The sequence below is a fragment of the Pseudophryne corroboree genome, chromosome 2 (genome assembly GCF_028390025.1).
Source record: "Pseudophryne corroboree isolate aPseCor3 chromosome 2, aPseCor3.hap2, whole genome shotgun sequence".
NCBI lineage: Eukaryota > Metazoa > Chordata > Amphibia > Anura > Myobatrachidae > Pseudophryne > Pseudophryne corroboree.
This window is the reverse complement of record NC_086445.1, coordinates 41,241,319-41,266,782: the sequence shown is the minus strand read 5'-3', so window position 1 is coordinate 41,266,782 and position 25,464 is coordinate 41,241,319. Positions and strand designations below refer to the sequence as shown.

At 46.6% G+C, this 25,464-nt stretch overlaps 1 protein-coding gene across 3 annotated transcripts in view; it reads right to left on the bottom strand.

The window, feature by feature from the left end:
• FCHSD2 (FCH and double SH3 domains 2) overlaps nucleotides 1–25,464 on the bottom strand; it is a 184,717-nt gene that overhangs the window by 120,564 nt on the left and 38,689 nt on the right. For all 3 annotated transcript variants that reach the window (XM_063951220.1, XM_063951222.1, XM_063951221.1), the window contains exon 3: nucleotides 13,654–13,699. In XM_063951220.1, coding sequence (XP_063807290.1) covers nucleotides 13,654–13,699 — 46 coding nt within the window. The remainder of the gene's footprint in view (nucleotides 1–13,653; nucleotides 13,700–25,464) is intronic.

The window sequence follows — 25,464 nt, the reverse complement described above, 5'->3', positions numbered from 1 at the left end:
TGTATGAGTGGATGACACAGTACTGCTTCTCTTCCTGTATACTGTGTGTCATCCACTCATACAGAATACAAAACAGATACCGAGAATAACAGCCAGTATACAGGAAGAGAAGCAGTACTGTGTGTCATCCACTCATACAGAATACAAAACAGATACCGAGAATAACAGCCAGTATACAGGAAGAGAAGCAGTACTGTGTGTCATCCACTCATACAGAATACAAAACAGATACTGAGAATAACAGCCAGTATACAGGAAGAGAAGCAGTACTGTGTGTCATCCACTCATACAGAATACAAAACAGATACTGAGAATAACAGCCAGTATACAGGAAGAGAAGCAGTACTGTGTCATCCACTCATACAGAATACAAAACAGATACTGAGAATAACAGCCAGTATACAGGAAGAGAAGCAGTACTGTGTGTCATCCACTCATACAGAATACAAAACAGATACTGAGAATAACAGCCAGTATATAGGAAGAGAAGCAGTACTGTGTGTCATCCACTCATACAGAATACAAAACAGATACTGAGAATAACAGCCAGTATACAGGAAGAGAAGCAGTACTGTGTGTCATCCACTCATACACAAATACAAACAGATACTGAGAATAGCAGCCAGTATATAGGAAGAGAAGTAGTAGTGTGTCATCCACTCACACAGAATACAAAACAGATACTGAGAATAGCAGCCAGTATACAGGAAGAGAAGCAGTACTGTGTGTCATCCACTCATACAGAATACAAAACAGATACTGAGAATAACAGCCAGTATACAGGAAGAGAAGCAGTACTGTGTCATCCACTCATACAGAATACAAAACAGATACCGAGAATAACAGCCAGTATACAGGAAGAGAAGCAGTACTGTGTGTTATCCATTCATACAGAATACAAAACAGATACTGAGAATAACAGCCAGTATACAGGAAGAGAAGCAGTACTGTGTGTCATCCACTGATACAGAATACAAAACAGATACTGAGAATAGCAGCCAGTATATAGGAAGAGAAGCAGTACTGTGTGTCATACACTCATACAGAATACAAAACAGATACTGAGAATAACAGCCAGTATACAGGAAGAGAAGCAGTACTGTGTGTTATCCATTCATACAGAATACAAAACAGATACTGAGAATAACAGCCAGTATATAGGAAGAGAAGCAGTACTGTGTCATCCACTCATACAGAATACAAAACAGATACTGAGAATAGCAGCCAGTATACAGGAAGAGAATCTGTATCTGTTTTGTATTCTGTATGAGTGGATGACACAGTACTGCTTCTCTTCCTGTATACTGTGTGTCATCCACTCATACAGAATACAAAACAGATACCGAGAATAACAGCCAGTATACAGGAAGAGAAGCAGTACTGTGTGTCATCCACTCATACAGAATACAAAACAGATACCGAGAATAACAGCCAGTATACAGGAAGAGAAGCAGTACTGTGTGTCATCCACTCATACAGAATACAAAACAGATACTAAGAACAGCAGCCAGTATACAGGAAGAGAAGCAGTACTATGCGTTATCCATTCATGCAGAATACAAAACAGATACTGAGAACAGCCAGTATATAGGAAGAGAAGCAGTACTGCGTTATCCACTCATACAGAATACAAAACAGATACTGAGAACAGCAGCCAGTATACAGGAAGAGAAGAAGTACTGTGTGTTATCCAAACAAAGCAAAGGCAGATACTGAGAACAGCATAGAGGAAGAGAAGTAGTCCTGCGTGCCTTCCATTTACACATAATAAAAAAAACAAACAGATACTGAGAATAACATCCAGTATACAGGAAGAGAAGCAGTGCAGTCTTTCATTCATACAGAACAAAGACAGATACTGAGAATAACATCCAGCATACAGGAAGAGAAGCAGTACTGTGTCATACAGATCCCTACAGAATGCAAAATAGACACCAAGAATAATACCCTGCGTACAGAATGAGAAGTAGTACTGAGCGCCATCCATTCATACAGAATACAATACAAATACCGAGAATAATATCTAGCATACAGGAAAAGAAGAGGTACCGTGTGTCATCCATTCACACAGAAGACAAAACAGATAACGAGGATAACATCCAGCATACAAGAGAAGCAGTACTGTGTGTCATTATATAGAACATAAATTTCTTAAGAAATTACATATAGCACACTGACAATGTGCACTGAAGAACAGCTGTCCATGCATAACATGTACAGATAACGGAAACAACATCCAGAAAGGGAGAAGTAGTACTGTGCAGTTGTGGATACATAAGATGAGAATACATAGAAAGGAACGGTTAAAAAAAATAAAAAATAAAAATCTATTTAGATATACTGTATAAAACTATATATATATATATATATATATATATATATATATTTGTTTATAAAGTATCCACCTACATTATTGATTGTTTAACAATCCTATATAACAAAAGGCCAACGCTCCTCCTCACCACTATGGGGGGGGGGGGGGAATTCAAGTATTTTTCAATTGTAGCTCCATTCGGGCACAGCCACGGTGCTGAAATTACTGTTATGTTGTTCCGTCATTTTGACGGGCCGGTAACGAGTATAACATAATAAAATGGTGGCACAGCACCGCCTTACCCAGTCCCCCCTCTCTCCTTCCCCACAATTGCCAGGACACCTGCCTAACATCTCCGCTGATCTGCCCCTATACACAGACACACCAGAGAAACTGCAGCTGCACCTGTAACTGTACGGGGGGGGACTCAACTAGAAGCGACACTGAAACCTCTGCTTGGCCCACAGTGATATCCTGCATTAATCGCCTCACCAGCTGCTGATAGATGTACACATCACACATACTACTAATTAAGGCGACGGTATAACAAGCATAGTCACAGTGTCCGATATAAATGAAATATGCGCCATCTAGAAGCATTCCTGCCCCTCCGCTGTTCCTTCGTGGATAGATATTTAAATGTGTGGCAGCTATTTGCTCAGGAGAGGTTTACAGGTACTTGCGGGGGCACAATGGCCTCTACTTGCTAGAATTGTCCACTTGCCAGCGAGCAGTGAAAGCCGCCCTTCTCTGCGCCGTTCTGGAGGGGGGTGACTGAACGTAGGGTCACTCACCTAAACGCTGGCATGTGGGAACATTCCTGTGGCTGGGCAGTGAGGCTACATCATACAGATCGCAGTCTGCCACACCAGTACACTCCTGTATTTTCAATGGGTGGAGGCAGGAAGCAGCCGTCGCTTAGGACAAGGATGCGAGTGTGCCGCGAGACAAGCCAGCTACTGTCAGCCCGGGATTTAAAGGTCCATGAGCCATTTGTTTATGCTGTGAGTTTAAAGCCCCTGAAGATGATTACCATCTCAAAGCTTAGGTCATTTAAATAGCTTTTTAAAAATGGTGCTTTTGTGCCAGTGTATGCCATTCATGTGCGCGATGGAACGCTAAAGAGCGACCAGGGGAGACGCATGAACATACAATGTGCTGAACTGTACTGAGCGGTACAGTATAGTAAAACATGCAGGATAGCAGGTCAGGAGAACGCCTGTGAGGAATAAAGGGGGATTTCTGACAGCCCGTGTTCTGTCCAGCATGAAGCAGACTGTGGGGGAGATGAATCAAACCTTGGAGAGAGATCAAATAGAGATAGATAAAGTATCAACCAATCAGCTCTTAACGGTCATTTCTAAAATACAGCAAAATGGTACCAAAATACCATATACCTTTGCACACTTCCTCGCCTGTATTTTGTATTATACATATCCTAAGATATAGAAGTGTCTGAAGCAAATGTATGGCAATAAGAATCGCCATCTTGTGTAGATGCAGAACCTGCGCTGGATAGAGAGCATGCTGGAGAAAGGATGAAGTCAGTAAAGGAGCCAGTATTCCTCAGCGCTGTATATAGGGGAAATACAAATGAATAGACGATATAGAGTTGTACAATGCGTACAACAGCTAAGAGTTAAACGTACATAAATGATGCAAATAAAAGATATTCATGAGAACAGTGAGCAAACATGGATACGCGGAATAATAAACTTGTGGCTGCAATTAGCGGAACACAGCACATCGCGTACAGAGAAAATTCTGCATAAGACATGACAGGAACAAATGAGGTGGACAGACATGAGACATACGGTAGAGGGCCCTGCCTGTGAGAGTTTGCATTTCTAGTGTGGTCATAAATCCATCTCTGCAAAACGCAAGTGCCGGCAACTCAAAATACCGATGCAAGCCGTGCGCCTCAGGCAGTGAATGCGTAGACACATCCTTATACAGTCCTGCCACTAAACCGTGTCTCTCACTTCAGCGCTGACTCAGCTAGTGCACCCACTGCGTGTTCCTGTGTGATACCGCCACAGGCTGGTGCCACACGTGCACTTTACTCTGAATGCACCACTTCGCTGACTGGAAAGGTGTTGGTTTTAAAACCCCAGTGTGACACTATCTTTATAATGCAACAGTTACCCACACACAATCACTGCAACCAAAGTACCATGTGGTGCTGCTAGTTTCTAGTGCAACTATCACCTACTGTGGACGTGGATGGCAGCCAAATGCCTCAAGCCTCAGTGAGGTCATCGGGTTATAGTGCCAAAACAGTCACCCATACCACAACAATGACAGCCAAAGTGCCTCAGTGAGGGCCCCAGATTTTAGTAGAACAGTCAACTATGGAGAGGAATGAAAAACAGTGCCTCGTGCCTCAGTAATGTTGGGTTTTCATATCACAATGTAGATGTCTCCATTATTCACAGGCACACAGATTCACCTCATAAAATGAAGATTAGCATTAACAAACCACCACGCAGTTATCTGCCATCAGCAACCAGCGCGCTCTGACTTATAGAACGGGAGCTGAACACACAACAGGAGCTGATTGGCTGGAGCACCATTTATCACACGCAACGAGCGTTATCATTCACAACGACTTATCACTTGTTGATAAATGACCCCACATTGAAAAGAAATCTATCCCGGGAATGATCATTTTTCAATCCCAATCCCCAGGATTTGCCACCCTAGACTAAATAGTCTATTACAGAGTTAACAGCAACTTTATCTGAAAACTCTCCGGCTATTTTAATCCGATCCGATCTGACCCAACACCACCATGTTCCTGATAACACCCCATTCTTCAAACAAATATGAGCCGGGACCTGTGTTAGCATGACATCATTCACTGCACGTTCACTGGCAGCATGGCTAATGTGGCTGCAGGGTCACTTTCTCTGCGGCGCCGGGTTACACGCTCACCTGTACAACTCTGCCTGCATAACAAAGGCGTCATTCGCTTTGTGGCAGGGCTGAGACTCGTATTAGCCTCTCGGCGGAGGTGGTCATCTATAACCATAGTCATTGCCAAACAGAACCGAGCAGTTGGTGCAGTAGCCAACCCAAATGGAGGCCCACACACACAAAAATGTCAGTGTGTCGGTTATCAAAGTCCAACTGCAGATGCCGGCAGAAGAGCTGACAGTCACAGAGGGGATAGTGGGTACTGGACTAATGGGAGGCGTGGAGCGGCTGCCAAGTATGTCCACACAGACACGTGGTCATCTCCAGTAATAGGAGCAGAATGATGCCTGGGCTGCTATGGTGTCCCAGCCCTAAAGGATAAAGTGTCCTGCCCGGTAATCCGCAGTGTCCGTGCCGAAAAGGTCAGTGAGACAAGGAAACATTTATTCAGTATGACCCGATTTCTTGCATGCTCTGTTTTCCCCGGCGCCGTCACAATATTATGGTGCCAACGACAGACACTGTGGAGGGAGATGTACTAAGCAGTGATAAAAATGGAGAAGTGAGCCAGTGGAGAAGTGGCCCACGGCAACCAATCAGCTGCTCTGTATACTTTTATAGTATGCAAATGATAAATGTTATGTCAAAGCTGATTGGTTGCCATGGGCAACTTCTCCAATGGCTCACTTCTCCGCTGTTTTCACTGCTTAGTACATCTAACCCTGAGACTGGCTCTAATAGTCCCCTACATGTACATGACAATGCTAAATTCCCTTGTCGTATAAACAACCCTTTATGAAGCTAAGAACACTGTACGCTGTTTACTTAAGAAGTACCGTAATGGTACGCTAGTTGCGTAACGATCGCTCAGCCGTAGGCGAGACGCTCAAGCGTCACGTTCGCTCACGGCCCAGCGATCACAGGACACGTTATTGGCTATGACTAGAGTAATGATTCGCTATGGCGTAGCGGACGCTCGAGACCACGAGGAGATCACCAGCGGCGCAGACGCTCACAACGCTATACCTTTATGTCTAAACCTTATACCAAAGAAATACACAGAATACCTTAATGTGAATACAGGGTGTAAGTGCAACCTTGTGTAACCTGACTAACTACAGAGCTGCTTGAGCGTCTCCGACGCTCAAGTGAACACTTAACACTATAGAAAATACACAGATACTGGTTTAGGTTCCAAAGCCTATTAACTGTATTATATCTAGTATACTTGTAAAAAGGGGATAACAGTACAAATGATACACTACAATATAACAGAGACTTCCTAACCACAGAACTAAACAATACTATCTAATACAATACAATACTAGTCTAGGGGAGATACGAGAGAGAGAGAGAAGGGAAAGAGAGAGAGAGACGGAGAGAGATGAGAGAAATGGCTCACAGAAAGACAATGATAACGGAGAGAAACTTACGCACAAGGGTAAACGATCGCATGCGCCTGGACATCCAGCACCCGATTTTCAGCAATGAGAACCGTTGAAGAGTGAGAGCTGGATGTGGTCGGCCTGCCTATTTATGCCCCACACACAATGCAATCCTACAGTCCCTACAATCCCATTGTCCATTGGATGAAGGAATTCGACCCTGCATCATAACAAAAGGTCATAGGTTGATTCATACAGGTGGGCTGTGACGATTTCCAACAGCTCAGGTGGGTGGGAAACTAGGTTTCCCGCCGCATACCTGAGTATGAGTAAATAATAGAAATGGACATAAACTTCTTATGTCCATAACTATTCGCACGAGCGATTAATACGCTCCAAACCAACACCGGAATATTGCTAATTAAATACTCTTCCGATGGGTACCAAACACTGCTGTATGATTCCTGTTAGACCCTTCGTACGATACAAAGAGGGATTCCTTAGCTCAGGGACCTTCTATATTAACCAAACTTTCAGAAACTATCAAAGGGACCATGATCTATAAACTACATTAATTGTGAAAATATGTAACGAATGAGTCGCACGCTACGACTACATAAACTCTACCGTAAATACGCATACCGCGCCTGCGAGTGCACGCTATTGCGGGTATGCGCCTTCACGGGAGAGCGTACGCATGCGCAGCACGGACCAGTGTGCGGTGCAAATATGGCAACGTGCATAGAGACATTTTTCTGACTTTGACAGTAATTGACAATGCTAAATTCCCTTGTCGTATAAACAACCCTTTATGAAGCTAAGAACACTGTACGCTGTTTACTTAAGAAGTACCGTAATGGTACGCTAGTTGCGTAACGATCGCTCAGCCGTAGGCGAGACGCTCAAGCGTCACGTTCGCTCACGGCCCAGCGATCACAGGACACGTTATTGGCTATGACTAGAGTAATGATTCGCTATGGCGTAGCGGACGCTCGAGACCACGAGGAGATCACCAGCGGCGCAGACGCTCACAACGCTATACCTTTATGTCTAAACCTTATACCAAAGAAATACACAGAATACCTTAATGTGAATACAGGGTGTAAGTGCAACCTTGTGTAACCTGACTAACTACAGAGCTGCTTGAGCGTCTCCGACGCTCAAGTGAACACTTAACACTATAGAAAATACACAGATACTGGTTTAGGTTCCAAAGCCTATTAACTGTATTATATCTAGTATACTTGTAAAAAGGGGATAACAGTACAAATGATACACTACAATATAACAGAGACTTCCTAACCACAGAACTAAACAATACTATCTAATACAATACAATACTAGTCTAGGGGAGATACGAGAGAGAGAGAGAAGGGAAAGAGAGAGAGAGAGAGACGGAGAGAGATGAGAGAAATGGCTCACAGAAAGACAATGATAACGGAGAGAAACTTACGCACAAGGGTAAACGATCGCATGCGCCTGGACATCCAGCACCCGATTTTCAGCAATGAGAACCGTTGAAGAGTGAGAGCTGGATGTGGTCGGCCTGCCTATTTATGCCCCACACACAATGCAATCCTACAGTCCCTACAATCCCATTGTCCATTGGATGAAGGAATTCGACCCTGCATCATAACAAAAGGTCATAGGTTGATTCATACAGGTGGGCTGTGACGATTTCCAACAGCTCAGGTGGGTGGGAAACTAGGTTTCCCGCCGCATACCTGAGTATGAGTAAATAATAGAAATGGACATAAACTTCTTATGTCCATAACTATTCGCACGAGCGATTAATACGCTCCAAACCAACACCGGAATATTGCTAATTAAATACTCTTCCGATGGGTACCAAACACTGCTGTATGATTCCTGTTAGACCCTTCGTACGATACAAAGAGGGATTCCTTAGCTCAGGGACCTTCTATATTAACCAAACTTTCAGAAACTATCAAAGGGACCATGATCTATAAACTACATTAATTGTGAAAATATGTAACGAATGAGTCGCACGCTACGACTACATAAACTCTACCGTAAATACGCATACCGCGCCTGCGAGTGCACGCTATTGCGGGTATGCGCCTTCACGGGAGAGCGTACGCATGCGCAGCACGGACCAGTGTGCGGTGCAAATATGGCAACGTGCATAGAGACATTTTTCTGACTTTGACATACAGTATACACCAGGTAAATTCCTAATTGAACCAATAAACAAGTAGAAAAGCGTAGATGCAACTTGCCTCCTTCTCCCGGCCTGGGAGGCCGACACAGCTGAGCCTATTATTGCTCCTGATAGTGGGGCATGTCCCACCAGCCTTTCCATTCAGTCGCTGACCCCACGAGCGGCGGGAGAATTATTACCACCAGTTATTTATATAGCGCGCACACACTCCGCAGCGCTTTATCACCCCCCCCCCAGTCAGGTGACAGGATCGTCTGCTCGGGACAATTACAAGGCCACAGGGACCTGCAGCTTTGCAAGTCACATTTCCTGTCAGAAACTATTTCACCTAGTATAACCCGGCTTTCAGTAATAACATTTTCGTGTCAAGTTCTTTAAATATTTGACTATATCTGTTTTCCGGCAGCAGCCTCCACAGTCCTGACAGAGCAGCACGGTTATACACGTTTTGGGTATCAGTGGAAGTGCTAATTACCCATATATTATTCCAGTGAGACTTTGCAAGTATGATAACAGGGGCTGGACAGTGAGCGACATATGGAACTGTGCAGCAAGCACTCGTCTGGGGAACTTTCACTTTCATTTCTCACATGCAGAGAAAACAGGTTCTCGGTAATACTTCTTTCTATACGGACATCCTGCTGCCGGGCAGGTGACAGACGATCAGCCCATGTACAAACACACATCAATTCTATCTAATCCTTTCAACTTTATTGCAACGTTGCCTGGTACTATAGATAACACGCACTTTCATGCGATACTACGGTTTATTTGTACTTGCATTGTAAATCCAGCAGTAGCGGAAGAAAGGTCCGGGATGTTACCAAGTTGCCCTATGTAGAATGTACGTCAGCACCTGGCACCGCCTACTGCGTAATTATCAGCGCTGGACTGTGGGTAATGATACACTACTGACATAATCTGGCTCAGAGGGGTATCAGAGGGCAAATATAAACATTTTACTACCAAGTCGTAACCCACAGAAACCAAACATTTGCCAACAGCGGTTGTTTAGCGCGTACCCGACTTCTGACACCAGGTAAGTGGCTAATAGCGCGGTCGGTAGCGTGCGGCCCACGTCACAGATGCACAGTAGGTATAATGTTTTGTTATGGACTAACTGAATTACACCCATTTATAAAGCGTGTACATTTCAGCAATCACTCACACACACACACAAGGGTATCAGCCGCACAAGACTTATTTTCCTCATAATATGAATTAAATTGCTAAGTGACAGCAGATATTGCTTGCTCTGAGGTAATACAGAGACAGAATATCCTCTCCAGTAACACAGTCCCTCGTGCAGCTGAAAAGACACCGCTGCCGAGAAACACCGGCCGTTCTCGGCCCGACAGCTTACAGCTACTGCTCCATAGGCCCGAATGTACTCTTATGGATCTCTACCGATTGTGTAATGGAAGATCTCATCAGTAAATTTCCTGAACTCTGGCAACTATCAGCTTCACATATCACAGTATAACCCAGGGTACTCCCATGCCTGAGGATACCAGTCATCTAAGCCTGACAGATACTTGCGCTAATGTGTATGTAGGCGGCTTGTAAACAGATGTTTGAACACCTGACACAATACCATGTGGGTTGCAGGTGTATACATTGAGTATTTGTATATATAGACCTTATCATATGCCATCATATCATGTTACGCTGATATGAATAATCATGAGTATTCATATTAACGAGTATTAATAGGTGTGAACATATCCCAAGTACTGGCTGACTGCACTCCAGTGATGCATCCTGTGACATCATTAAGCTGCCAGATTGCATTTCATTGGACCTGGACCAACACATGACCAGTGTCACTGCCCACATCAACAGCTAATTTACATACAGTAAATGTCCAAAGTATTCATGACAGACCAAGGGACACTGCTTAATTGTACGCTATGGGGTGTGTGCGTATGTAACTATAACGACACTGTAATTAGGCCTTTATTCAGGCTGCACTTTTACAGTCACACTTTGTGACCGGTCCAATACAAATACAGATTATAGAACACCAGAGAAGCATGATCAGTCAGTTATACATTGGTGTACAGCATATATTGGGCATACTTAGGGGTTTATTTACGAAGACTTGGATGAAGATAAAGTGCACGGGATAAGTGACCAGCCAATCAGCTCATAACGGTCATGTCACAGACAGGGTTTGGAACACGACAGTTAAGAGCTGATTGGCTGATACTTTATCTCCGTCCACTTTACCTCCACCCAAGCCTTAGTAAATAGATCCCTTAGTCTTGTTTGTCATGGTCTTTTACTGTACATAGAGGTATCAATGTGGGTAACGTTAGCTCAGTGTTCGGTCATGGGTGACGCCCATCATCCCAGTGCATTGTATGGGAAATCCTTGTCTATTCTTTGTAGAGTAAGAAACATTTGGGAATAAGGCTCCGGACCCTAAACCATATGAATCCTGCAGTGCAGCTGATCAGGAACGGCGGAAACGGCTATACTAGTACATTATTACATTATCAGTCCTCACAACAAACGCAGAGCGTGACGCATTACACAAAGAAACAAATTTCCTCCTTTCGCTTACCGGTCACCGGATACTGGCATGTGGAAGGGGTTAATATAAGCCTGACACCGCATGGACACGAAACCGAACCATATAGCCGTACCCCAGCTCCCTGACGTGGGGATACCACAGGACTCTGTGTACGCGTATATTTGGGGTAATGCAGCCTAGGAAGGACGAGCGTTACCACACAAGAAGCAGGCCTCACCCACCTGTGTCACACGACTCATTTTGACCGTGAGCAGGTACTAAACAAATGGCATTCGTAGCACCCAAGCTACGTCCCTCTGTACCACCAATATAGCGCCCAGGGAGAACGGCCCCAACGTCATTCACTCCAGCTCCAGACAAGCACGGCCTCCTGTAGCCAGGCGCAGATGCTTCTTATGTGTTGATAAGAAGTGTTTTCTTCTACTTTGATACTAAGCATATGTCTGCTGACAGTCTGAGACACACATATTCCGTTGGAGAAAACAAGCTGCCACAAACCGCACCGATAACAAGACACCCATCGCTCAGGTAAAAAGGAAATATAACATGAAAGCTGCACATTTATCCTGCTCCTATAACGTTACACTGGGTTTACAGCTATCGTCACCCCCCTGATTATGTCTCTTTCCTGCTTTCTATCCATCACACATGGGGGGGGTGTTTGGTTTTTTTTCACCCGTCACATTACCGAGCTAATGATTAAGTCACGCACAGAGCCAACACCTGCAGAACAGGTAACACTGAATGTATCTGAGGCACGGTCGGCAGGCCCAAATATAACTACAGGAGGCCACGCACAGAGCAGCTCCCAAGGGGTGGAATGAGCAGATTAGACATTTTTAAGAATGGGTCAAGGTTTGTGCTGAACAGAAATCATCACGGCCCATGACTGTAAAACAGGAGGAGGGTCCGCGTTGACGCAATCAGCTGTACCGTCTGGGCCAAACCTATTTTAAACAACATTACAAATTAAATTTTACTCAGCTGTGCCCAACAGGACCAGCCGTGCCCAGCACAGACCGCAGCATGTCTAGTATCTACCTCTCCTATACCAGAGGAAGGGTTGTAAGCTCATGTTACATAACGCCACTGAGCCAAGTCCTCCTCATCAGTAACAGCATCCAGACATCCCCACAAGCACCACTAAAGTGCGCATCCAGCAACGCTGCTGCACCTGCAAAGTCTGCACTAAACCCCAGGCATCCAGTCCCTGACTAGACAGACAGAACTACATTGCCAATGGGTTGCTGAGGTAAAAGTGCAAATGCATAAGGACTGATACAGACTGAAGCGTTACTATGGGGCACTGCATCGCTCCCAGGTCCGCTGAGATAGAACTGCGCGCAGCGTGCTCAGATGCCCGGGCTCAGCAGCAAAAGGTTTCTATAAACCATTCTAAAGTTGCCAAATGTGACAAATGCAGGGTTCGTACATAAGCCCCTCAGTGTGCAGAAGAAACACCGCGATTGTGCGGAGTCCGCGGGAACACGTAATCTACCTCTGGTAACATCTATAACTGGCACATGACGCTGGCAGCGATTTCCTGGCCTGCAAAGCTGCCACTTTCTCATGGAGCCATCTGACGACGGGCACAATCGCTGCTCTGATGCAGGACAAAGGCGTAACTTCAGCCGGCTCATAGGTATTCATTGCAGGACTCAGGAAACAGTTTCCCCCCGCAGTGTAGGGTCAACAACGCTTCCCTTTATGAAGGGCTCGTGCACCAGCCGAGGAACGCCAGCCAACACGGATGAATACAACCAGGGCTCAAACAAACAGCTGCCGCTTAGCGTGGCACAGAGACAAGATCTCGAAACCAGAGACGCCCAAACAGAGAAATCTGAAGCACTCTCACCGCTCGGCAGAACCTATAGGCAGCGGACACTGTAAGTAATATTTTCTCATATTAGAGTAAGGAATTCACATTGTCCAGAGAATCACCCCAACCCTCCCTCCCCTTCCCGAGGCTCTGCAGCTGTTGTTGCAGCAGCACAAGGCTTTAGCATGTCCGACCAGATGGTGTGCTGGGACTTGTAGTGCCACAACAGATGAACAGACACAAATTGTAATCCAGACATTCTTCCCGCCCAGTGCTAGTGGGGCCAGGCCTGAGTGGTAATTGGATTATAATTGGGCATTGTCAGGGAACAGTGGAGTTAGGAGACTTTAGTTTCCCCTTTACACTATGGTCTGGTGTATGGCCAATTTAAGGTTCTGCCGGCCGGGAGACGGGAAAGATTATACATTTTAAAAAAACGTGAAACAAACTAGCAGACAATACTTCTCTATCGTACGCACACGCACATCAGTGTGATCTTACCTGCGCATATTCCCGCTCCACCGCGGCTTTCTTCTGACTAAACGTCCTGCGGAAGAGAGAGAAAAAAAAAATCACTAGGTATAAATGCAATTAAAAAATGAACTAAGGCAGCAATCTCGTTGGTGACATCAAATGACAGTCTGCAGCGTTTTCCTTTCTGAGAACTGTTAACTTTAAATACACTTAAAAAGCAGCTTGGATAATGGTTTTAGACCTGGGGCATTGAAAAATTACATTTTTGTGTAACAAGCTACAGTATTAAAAAAAAAAAAGACCAAGTGATGCGAGTTATACCGCAGATTGAATTGTGAACTGAGCTACTGTGGGACACTTTATTTGTTACAAATCTGGGGGTGGAGTGGGGGCAGATTTCTTGTTTACCGTGTTGGTTAGAAATACAGAATACGTTACAAGCGGCGACATACGCTAAAAGTGGCGACATACGCTAAAAGTGGCTTCATACGCTTAAAAGTGGTGACATACGCTAAAAGTGGCGACATATGCGGTGGCAACATACGTTAAAAGTGGCAACATATACGCTAAAAGTGGCAACACACGCTGAAATGCAGAATACGCTGAAAGTGTTGAGTAAGTTTCTGACAGGCTTTTGAGCTTAAGCAGACCCGTGTCAACATCCGATTTCCGAAGAGTTAATGAAAACAGCGATCAGGGGTGGAGGGGCCACTTGTTCTAACTTACCCAGAACTAACAGTGATATACAGGAGTACTACTGACTTCTCTTACAGCTGAGTGTTTGCACAACACATGTTCTGTATGTTACAGGCCCCGGGGTTATCCAGCAGCCAGAGCAGCTCCTCAGGGAAGCTCAGGAAAAGACAGGATATTAAACGCGAGGTACGCCAGCAGTGCAGGAGCCGCAGAGAGCGCAGCATATGCCGTCCCTCAGTTTACCATCAACAAGGACCTTATACTGAAACATCCCCTATCCAGAGAGCATATCGCCAGGGGGACCTAATACAGATTTGTGCAATTTGCATCCATGATATGCAGATAGCATCTTCCCTTCTTGCTGCCAGACACCTGCAGAGCGACATTACATGCATGCGCTCCGCACGCTCCAGAGCGGCGATGCATACAGCACTACGGTCACCCTGGCCAATACATGGCATCAGGGGTGTTTGGATCACTTTCAATAAAAGCATCATTTTTCATTAGCAATTTCCTTATTGTTGAAAAATCGATTTCATGTGACTGAGCACCATGCACAGACAGGAACGTTCTGCAGCGCTGCACGTATAACGCCAGGTGTCCGTGCTGCACTACACTCAGATATCTCCTGTTTCCACATAGCAGGGGACGCCTGATCCTTGTGAGATTGTCCAGGTTAGTTTCCATGACTACTGACAGACAATGCGAGTCGCCTCGAAATAGGGACACCCCTGCAACGGAGAATCATGTTCCATTTCATTCTACAATAAATTGGGTGTACAAACTGCGTATTCCATAGGTCTTCCCCCACATCCGGGGATCCGCCACTTTCCACCATATAACCCCCAGGCTGCGGCTTCCCATTTCCATGACCCCCTTCCCTGGTCATTTTGTTCCTGGAAAGAGCTTTGTTATTGGCCAACTGCACAGTGCAACTCCGGTTATTCTGTATGTTTGATGCAATCTTTGTTAATTATCCTTATTTACAGACTCTACAGCCCTGCACAAAATGTCTTTGCGGCTGTTGCTAAGAGAAACCCACCCTACCAGTCCAGTTCCCGAACGTTTTTCCTAAAACGTCCAAAACGCTGCTCCGACCACACACATTAAAAACCGTCTTCACCCTTTGCATGTCCGAGTGTTAATGGTTTTTATACTGGGAGGGGCCTGAACAGCTTGTAGCCAGAACAGATTTTTAGCACAGCAGCACAGAGTATGTCAGGAAACACACACGGGCGGCGGCGATCTGGTGTGATTGTGGCAGAGAGGAGACGGCTGAATATTATTATTTTTATACAGCTACCTGCAAAACATTTTCCCGGAATGGGCCCCAATGTGTACAGTATTGCTATGTAGCAAGTTTCTTCAACCTGCAGCCTTTTAGCTGTTGTGGAAATACACATCCCAGCATGCACTGCCACAGATTCACCATACCCTAATTGCAAAACTGTGGCAGAGCACGCTGGGATATGTAGTTCCACAGCAGCTGGAGGGCCATGTGTTGAATTCACCTGCTATATATAAAGTAGGTTTCAGTAGAAGAGAAGACGTAAAGGGCAGGGGGTGAGGAAGACCATACACCAGTTTTCCCTGCTTTTATGGGGTACATTTACTAAGATGGGAGTTCTACTTAACATGGGATGTTGCCCATAGCAACCAGATTCCAGAGCTATTATCTTCTAGAAGGTGCTAGATAAATGAGAAGTAGCATCTGATTGGTTGCTTTGGGCAACATCTCATCTTAAATGGAACTCTCATCTTAGTAAATTTACCCCTATGTCTCTCGTGTCGGGGTTCCTGTCAGACAATCCCCAACTGGCTGCAGATTTTTTCACTGTGAAGTCAAAATAAGAAAAACAATGGAGTTTTGGGGGAGTTTGGGGTAAAGCAGACCGCTGTCCCTTGATCAGTCTGTGCTATTTCCTTACCCATCACAAGAATCTACCCCTCACCCTGCTCCAAGTGGAACAGTACACTGCGTCTGGGGTTCACGTTCCCCTGATGTCCACCCACTGCCAGGTGTGCTCCACGTTTGGACTGGGAGATTTAGTGGGAAATGTATCAGACCTTCTGAAAAGTGGACGAATTGAAAATTTGCCCATAGCAACCAATGAGCTTCGAGGTAGCATTTATCTAGTGCATTCTATAAAATGACAGGTGGAAGCTGATTGGTTACTATGGGCAACTTCTCCACAGGACCACTTCTCCATGCTTTAGAAGGTTTGATACATCTCAACCTTCATCTTTAGACCTATATACGGTCTCTGTCATGTATATTGGTGCAGACACAAGCTATAGCACTGTTGGGGCTTTCTGCAGAGAACAAAATGAGCCCCTCCAGTCTGGTGCACACGCTGCTCCCAGCAACGCACTGTGTTGGGACAAAGGGCGTCGACTGGTAATACATGGTGACATGGATAGTAAATTAATCAAAAGTTGAAAAAACATTGGGGAAAAAATGTCGCCCATATTTGTGTCGACCTTTTGCACTGTCTACCTTTTACATGTTGACCTTTTGTACCTATGGTGTTAACCTACTGACTGTTGATCTATCATCCGGCACCCGTGACAAATTGGCGTGACATTCCTGGGTTTGTCCTGCGCCGCAGGAGCGACATCTGACAGGAAAGTTGTGTGTACACAAGGAGTATAAGGCCAGGTAAGAACACACAGCTGGAATCCTATTACTGGATAGCAGGCGTGTTCCTCCGCCTACAGAAAGCTTTAGCTTCACAGAGCACGTAAATAGCAGGAGCTGGCGCTTGTGTAAAGGTTACTCTCAGGCTCCTATTAATAGGCTCTGCCACCTCTGCTCGCACAGCGCAGGCCCGCTCATGGGAATACTATCTGTGACACGCACCTGAGGGGTCCAGACACCCGCTTCTCCACAGCTACTGGGGAATGAAACACAATGAGGGCCCAGAATCTGATTCTGGGGCCCCCCGACTGCCAGATATACCCCACTTGGGACTGATAAATTATTATGTTACTAACAGACGCAAGACAGTGGCGCACTACTGTAACACTGACCTCAACCCCGCACTCCGTCACCCCCACTAACTCACTACAAGGGCAATCATCAGTGCTGCTGGGACTTGTAGTGGTCGTCTAGTGACCATTATTCATTACTCAGGAATATTCTTATGTTCTCCAGAAATAGTCAGCAAAAGTACATAGGGTGGGATGTACTAAGCGGAAAATGCTTTTCCTGATGCACTATCCTCCGGCCGGCAGGTCAGCGCCGCCGCGGGGTTCGCCAGCTTCAGCTGGCGATAGTCCATAGAAGCCTATGGGCTTCTCTCCGCGGCGCTGTGTGAGGGATCCGATCGGATCCCTCCCAGCATGCCTTGGGGCCACCCCCGTCACCCTAGGCATGCGCAGACTGACTTCTGGGGCCGAAACCCGGAAGTCAGGCTGCCGCTGTGCATCGCGGAGGACAGAGCTGTCCTCCGCAATGCTGATCGCATATGTTAGTACATATGCGATCAGCATCGTGGCGCAGGGCGGCGATGTACATTAGTACATCCCGCCCATAGAAACAGACACAAATACACACACACAAATAATAAGAATTTACTTACCGATAATTCTATTTCTCATAGTCCGCAGTGGATGCTGGGGACTCCGTAAGGACCATGGAGAATAGCGGCTCCGCAGGAGACTGGGCACATCTAAAGAAAGCTTTAGGACTAGCTGGTGTGCACTGGCTCCTCCCCCTATGACCCTCCTCCAAGCCTCAGTTAGGATACTGTGCCCGGACGAGCGTACACAATAAGGAAGGATTTTGAATCCCGGGTAAGACTCATACCAGCCACACCAATCACACCGTACAACTTGTGATCTGAACCCAGTTAACAGCATGATAACAGAAGGAGCCTCTGAAAAGATGGCTCACAACAACAATAACCCGATTTTTGTAACAATAACTATGTACAAGTAATGCAGACAATCCGCACTTGGGATGGGCGCCCAGCATCCACTACGGACTATGAGAAATAGAATTATCGGTAAGTAAATTCTTATTTTCTCTAACGTCCTAAGTGGATGCTGGGGACTCCGTAAGGACCATGGGGATTATACCAAAGCTCCCAAACGGGCGGGAGAGTGCGGATGACTCTGCAGCACCAAATGAGAGAACTCCAGGTCCTCCTCAGCCAGGATATCAATTTTGTAGAATTTTACAAACATATTTGCTCCTGACCAAGTAGCTGCTCGACAAAGTTGTAAAGCCGAGACCCCTCGGGCAGCCGCCCAAGATGAGCCCACCTTCCTTGTGGAGTGGGCATTTACAGATTTTTGGCTGTGGCAGGCCTGCCACAGAATGTGCAAGCTGAATTGTACTACAAATCCAACGAGCAATAGTCTGCTTAGAAGCAGGAGCACCCAGCTTGTTGTGTGCATACAGGATAAACAGCGAGTCAGTTTTCCTGACTCCAGCCGTCCTGGAAACATATATTTTCAGGGCACTGACAACGTCTAGCAACTTGAAGACCTCCAAGTCCCTAGTAGCCGCAGGCACCACCAATAGGTTGGTTCAGGTGAGACGCTGAAACCACCTTGGGGAGAAACTGAGGACGAGTCCTCAATTCCGCCCTGTCCGAATGGAAAATCAGATAAGGGCTTTTTCAGGATAAAGCCGCCAATTCTGACACGCGCCTGGCCCAGGCCAGGGCCAACAGCATGACCACTTTCCATGTGAGATATTTTAACTCCACAGATTTAAGTGGTTCAAACCAATGTGACTTTTGGAACCCAAAACTACATTGAGATCCCAAAGTGCCACTGGAGGCACAAAAGGAGGCTGTATATGCAGTACCCCTTTTACAAACGTCTGAACTTCAGGTACTGAAGCTAGTTCTTTTTGGAAGAAAATTGACAGGGCCAAAATTTGAACCTTAATGGACCCCAATTTCAGGCCCATAGACACTCCTGTTTGCAGGAAATGTAGGAATCGACCCAGTTGAATTTCCTCCGTCGGGCCTTACTGGCCTCACACCACGCAACATATTTTCGCCAATTGCGGTGATAATGTTTTTGCGGTTACATCCTTCCTGGCTTTGATCAGGATAGGGATGACTTCATCCGGAATGCCTTTTTTCCTTCAGGATCCGGCGTTCAACCGCCATGCCGTCAAACGCAGCCGCGGTAAGTCTTGGAACAGACAGGGTCCTTGCTGGAGCAGGTCCCTTCTTAGAGGTAGAGGCCACGGATCCTCCGTGAGCATCTCTTGAAGTTCCGGTTACCAAGTCCTTCTTGGCCAATCCAGAACCACGAATATAGTGCTTACTCCTCTCCATCTTATCAATCTCAGTACCTTGGGTATGAGAGGCAGAGGAGGGAACACATACCCTGACTGGTACACCCACGGTGTTACCAGAGCGTCTACAGCTTATTGCCTGAGGGTCCCTGGACCTGGCGCAATACCTGTCGAGTTTTTAATCATGTGGAAGACTTCTGGGTGAAGTCCCCACTCTCCCGGGTGGAGGTCGTGCTGAGGAAGTCTGCTTCCCAGTTGTCCACTCCCGGAATGAATACTGCTGACAGTGCTATCACATGATTTTCCGCCCAGCGAAGAATCCTTGCAGCTTCTGCCATTGCCCTCCTGCTTCTTGTGCCACCCTGTCTGTTTACGTGGGTGACTGCCGTGATGTTGTCCGACTGGATCAACACCGGCTGACCTTGAAGCAGAGGTCTTGCTAAGCTTAGAGCATTGTAAATGTCCCTTAGCTTCAGGATATTTATGTGAAGTGATGTCTCCAGGTTTGACCATAAGCCCTGGATATTCCTTCCCTGTGTGACTGCTCCCCAGCCTCGCAGGCTGGCATCCGTGGTCACCAGGACCCAGTCCTGAATGCCTAATCTGCGGCCCTCTAGAAGATGAGCACTCTGCAACCACCACAGGAGGGACACCCTTGTCCTTGGTGACAGGGTTATCCGCTGATGCATCTGAAGATGCTATCCGGACCATTTGTCCAGCAGGTCCCACTGGAAAGTTCTTGCGTGGAATCTGCCGAATGGGATTGCTTCGTAGGAAGCCACCATTTTACCCAGAACCCTTGTGCATTGATGCACTGAGACTTGGCTCGGTTTTAGGAGGTTCCTGACTAGCTCGGATAACTCCCTGGCTTTCTCCTCCGGGAGAAACACCTTTTTCTGGACTGTGTCCAGGATCATCCCTAGGAACAGAAGACACGTCGTCGGAACCAGGTGCGATTTTGGAATATTGAGAATCCAATCGTGCTGCCGCAACACTACCTGAGATAGTGCTACACCGACCTCCAACTGTTCCCTGGATCTTACCCTTATCAGGGAATTGTCCAAGGAAGGGATAACTAAAATTCACTTCCTTCGAAGGAATATCATCATTTCGGCCATTACCTTGGTAAAGACCCGGGGTGCCGTGTACCATCCATACGGCAGCGTCTGAACTGATAGTGACAGTTCTGTACCATAAACCTGAGGTACCCTTGGTGAGAAGGGTAAATTTTGACATGAAGGTAAGCATCCTTGATGTCCCGAGACATCATGTAGTCCCCTTCTTCCAGGTTCGCAATCACTGCTCTGAGTGACTCAATCTTGAATTTGAACCTCTGTACGTAAGTGTTCAAAGATTTTAGATTTAGAATCGGTCTCACCGAGCCGTCCGGCTTCGGTACCACAACAGTGTGGAATAATACCCCGTTCCCTGTTGCAGGAGGGGTATCTTGATTATCACCTGCTGGGAATACAGCTTGTGAATGGCTTCCAAAACTGTCTCCCTGTCAGAAGGAGACATCGGTAAAGCCGACTTTAGGAAACGGCGAGGGGGAGACGTCTCGAATTCTAATTTGTACCCCTGAGATATCACCTGAAGGATCCAGGGGTCTACTTGCGAGTGAGCCCACTGCGCGCTGAAATTCATTGAGACGGGCACCCCACCGTGCCTGATTCTGCTTGTAAAGCCCCAGCGTATACTGAGGGCTTGGCAGAGGCGGGAGAGGGTTTCTGTTCCTGGGAACTGGCTGATTTCTGCAGCCTTTTTCCCCTCCCTCTGTCACGGGGCAGAAATGAAGAACCTTTTGCCCGCTTGTCCACGAAAAGACTGCGCCTGATAATACGGCGTCTTCTCATGTTGAGAGGCGACCTGGGGTACAAACGTGGAATTCCCAGCTGTTGCCGTGGCCACCAGGTCTGAAAGACCGACCCCAAATAACTCCTCCCTTAATAAAGCAATACTTCCAAATGCCGTTTGGAATACGCATCACCTGACCACTGACGTGTCCATAACCCTCTACTGGTAGAAATGGACAACGCGCTTAGACTTGATGCCAGTCGGCAAATATTCCGCTGTGCATCACGCATATATAAAAATGCATCTTTTAAATGCTCTATAGGCAAAATTATACTGTCCCTATCTAGGGTATCAATATTTTCAGTCAGGGAATCCGACCACGCCAACCCAGCACTGCACATCCAGGCTGAGGCGATTGCTGGTCGCAGTATAACACCAGTATGTGTGTAAATACCTTTTAGGATACCCTCCTGCTTTCTATCAGCAGGATCCTTAAGGGCGGCCATCTCAGGCGAAGGTAGAGCCCTTACAAGCGTGTGAGCGCTTTATCCCCCCTAGGGGGTGTTTCCCAACGCACCCTAACCTCTGGCGGGAAAGGATATAATGCCAATAACATTTTAGAAATTATCCGTTGTTATCGGGGGAAACCCACGCATCATCACACACCTCATTTAATTTCTCAGATTCAGGAAAAATAAGATTTTACTTACCGATAAATCTATTTCTCGGAGTCCGTAGTGGATGCTGGGGTTCCTGAAAGGACCATGGGGAATAGCGGCTCCGCAGGAGACAGGGCACAAAAAGTAAAGCTTTTCCGATCAGGTGGTGTGCACTGGCTCCTCCCCCTATGACCCTCCTCCAGACTCCAGTTAGGTACTGTGCCCGGACGAGCGTACACAATAAGGGAGGATTTTGAATCCCGGGTAAGACTCATACCAGCCACACCAATCACACCGTACAACTTGTGATCTAAACCCAGTTAACAGTATGATAACAGCGGAGCCTCTGAAAGATGGCTTCCTTCAACAATAACCCGAATTAGTTAACAATAACTATGTACAACTTATGCAGATAATCCGCACTTGGGATGGGCGCCCAGCATCCACTACGGACTCCGAGAAATAGATTTATCGGTAAGTAAAATCTTATTTTCTCTATCGTCCTAGTGGATGCTGGGGTTCCTGAAAGGACCATGGGGATTATACCAAAGCTCCCAAACGGGCGGGAGAGTGCGGATGACTCTGCAGCACCGAATGAGAGAACTCCAGGTCCTCCTTAGCCAGAGTATCAAATTTGTAAAATTTTACAAACGTGTTCTCCCCTGACCACGTAGCTGCTCGGCAAAGTTGTAATGCCGAGACCCCTCGGGCAGCCGCCCAAGATGAGCCCACCTTCCTTGTGGAGTGGGCCTTTACAGATTTAGGCTGTGGCAAGCCTGCCACAGAATGTGCAAGTTGGATTGTGCTACAGATCCAACGAGCAATCGTCTGTTTAGACGCAGGAGCACCCATCTTGTTGGGTGCATACAATATAAACAACGAGTCAGATTTTCTGACTCCAGCTGTCCTTGCAATATATATTTTTAATGCTCTGACAACGTCCAGTAACTTGGAGTCCTCCAAGTCACTTGTAGCCGCAGGCACTACAATAGGCTGGTTCAGATGAAATGCTGACACCACCTTAGGGAGAAAATGCGGACGAGTCCGCAGTTCTGCCCTGTCCGAATGGAAAATCAGATATGGGCTTTTGTAAGATAAAGCTGCCAATTCTGACACTCTCCTGGCAGAAGCCAGGGCTAGAAGCATGGTCACTTTCCATGTGAGATATTTCAAATCCACCTTTTTTAGTGGTTCAAACCAATGAGATTTTAGGAAGTCCAAAACCACATTTAGATCCCACGGTGCCACTGGAGGCACCACAGGAGGCTGTATATGCAGCACTCCCTTAACAAAGGTCTGGACTTCAGGGACTGAAGCCAATTCTTTTTGAAAGAAAATCGACAGGGCCGAAATTTGAACCTTAATAGATCCCAATTTGAGACCCATTGACAATCCTGATTGCAGGAAATGTAGGAATCGACCCAGTTGAAATTCCTCCGTCGGAGCACTCCGATCTTCGCACCACGCAACATATTTTCGCCAAATTCGGTGATAATGTTGCACGGTTACTTCCTTCCTTGCTTTAATCAAAGTAGGAATGACTTCTTCCGGCATGCCTCTTTCCTTTAGGATCCGGCGTTCAACCGCCATGCCGTCAAACGCAGCCGCGGTAAGTCTTGAAACAGACAGGGACCCTGCTGAAGCAAGTCCCTCCTTAGAGGTAGAGGCCACGGATCTTCCGTGATCATCTCTTGAAGTTCCGGGTACCAAGTCCTCCTTGGCCAATCCGGAACCACTAGTATCGTTCTTACGCCTCTTTGCCGTATAATTCTCAATACTTTTGGTATGAGAGGCAGAGGAGGAAACACATACACCGACTGGTACACCCAAGGCGTTACCAGCGCGTCCACAGCTATTGCCTGCGGATCTCTTGACCTGGCGCAATACCTGTCCAGTTTTTTGTTGAGGCGAGACGCCATCATGTCCACCATTGGTCTTTCCCAACGGGTTACCAGCATGTGGAAGACTTCTGGATGAAGTCCCCACTCTCCCGGGTGAAGATCGTGTCTGCTGAGGAAGTCTGCTTCCCAGTTGTCCACTCCCGGGATGAACACTGCTGACAGTGCTATCACATGATTCTCTGCCCAGCGAAGAATCCTTGCAGCTTCTGCCATTGCCCTCCTGCTTCTTGTGCCGCCCTGTCTGTTCACATGGGCGACTGCCGTGATGTTGTCCGACTGGATCAATACCGGTTTTCCCTGAAGCAGAGGTTCTGCCTGGTTTAGAGCATTGTATATTGCTCTTAGTTCCAGAATGTTTATGTGAAGAGACGTTTCCAGGCTCGTCCATACTCCCTGGAAGTTTCTTCCTTGTGTGACTGCTCCCCAGCCTCTCAGGCTGGCGTCCGTGGTCACCAGGATCCAATCCTGTATGCCGAATCTGCGGCCCTCCAATAGATGAGCACTCTGCAACCACCACAGAAGAGACACCCTTGTCCTTGGAGACAGGGTTATCCGTAGGTGCATCTGAAGATGCGACCCTGACCATTTGTCCAACAGATCCCTTTGGAAAATTCTTGCGTGGAATCTGCCGAATGGAATCGCTTCGTAAGAAGCCACCATTTTTCCCAGGACTCTTGTGCATTGATGTACAGACACCTTTCCTGGTTTTAGGAGGTTCCTGACAAGCTCGGATAACTCCTTGGCTTTTTCCTCCGGGAGAAAAACCTTTTTCTGAACCGTGTCCAGAATCATCCCTAGGAACAGCAGACGAGTTGTCGGCATTAACTGGGATTTTGGAATATTCAGAATCCACCCGTGCTGTTTTAGCACTTCTTGAGACAGTGCTAATCCCATCTCTAGCTGTTCTCTGGACCTCGCCCTTATTAGGAGATCGTCCAAGTATGGGATAATTAATACGCCTTTTCTTCGAAGAAGAATCATCATCTCGGCCATTACCTTTGTAAAGATCCGAGGTGCCGTGGACAATCCGAACGGCAGCGTCTGAAACTGATAGTGACAGTTTTGTACAACGAACCTGAGGTACCCCTGGTGTGAGGGGTAAATTGGAACGTGGAGATACGCATCCTTGATGTCCAAGGATACCATAAAGTCCCCCTCTTCCAGGTTCGCTATCACTGCTCTGAGTGACTCCATTTTGAACTTGAACTTCTTTATGTACAGGTTCAAGGACTTCAGATTTAGAATAGGCCTTACCGAGCCATCCGGCTTCGGTACCACAAAAAGAGTGGAATAATACCCCTTCCCTTGTTGCAGAAGAGGTACCTTGACTATCACCTGCTGAGAGTACAGCTTGTGAATGGCTTCCAACACCGTCTCCCTTTCGGAGGGGGACGTTGGTAAAGCAGACCTCAGGAAACGGCGAGGTGGATCTGTCTCTAATTCCAACCTGTATCCCTGAGATATTATCTGCAGGATCCAGGGATCTACTTGCGAGTGAGCCCACTGCGCGCTGTAATTTTTGAGACGACCG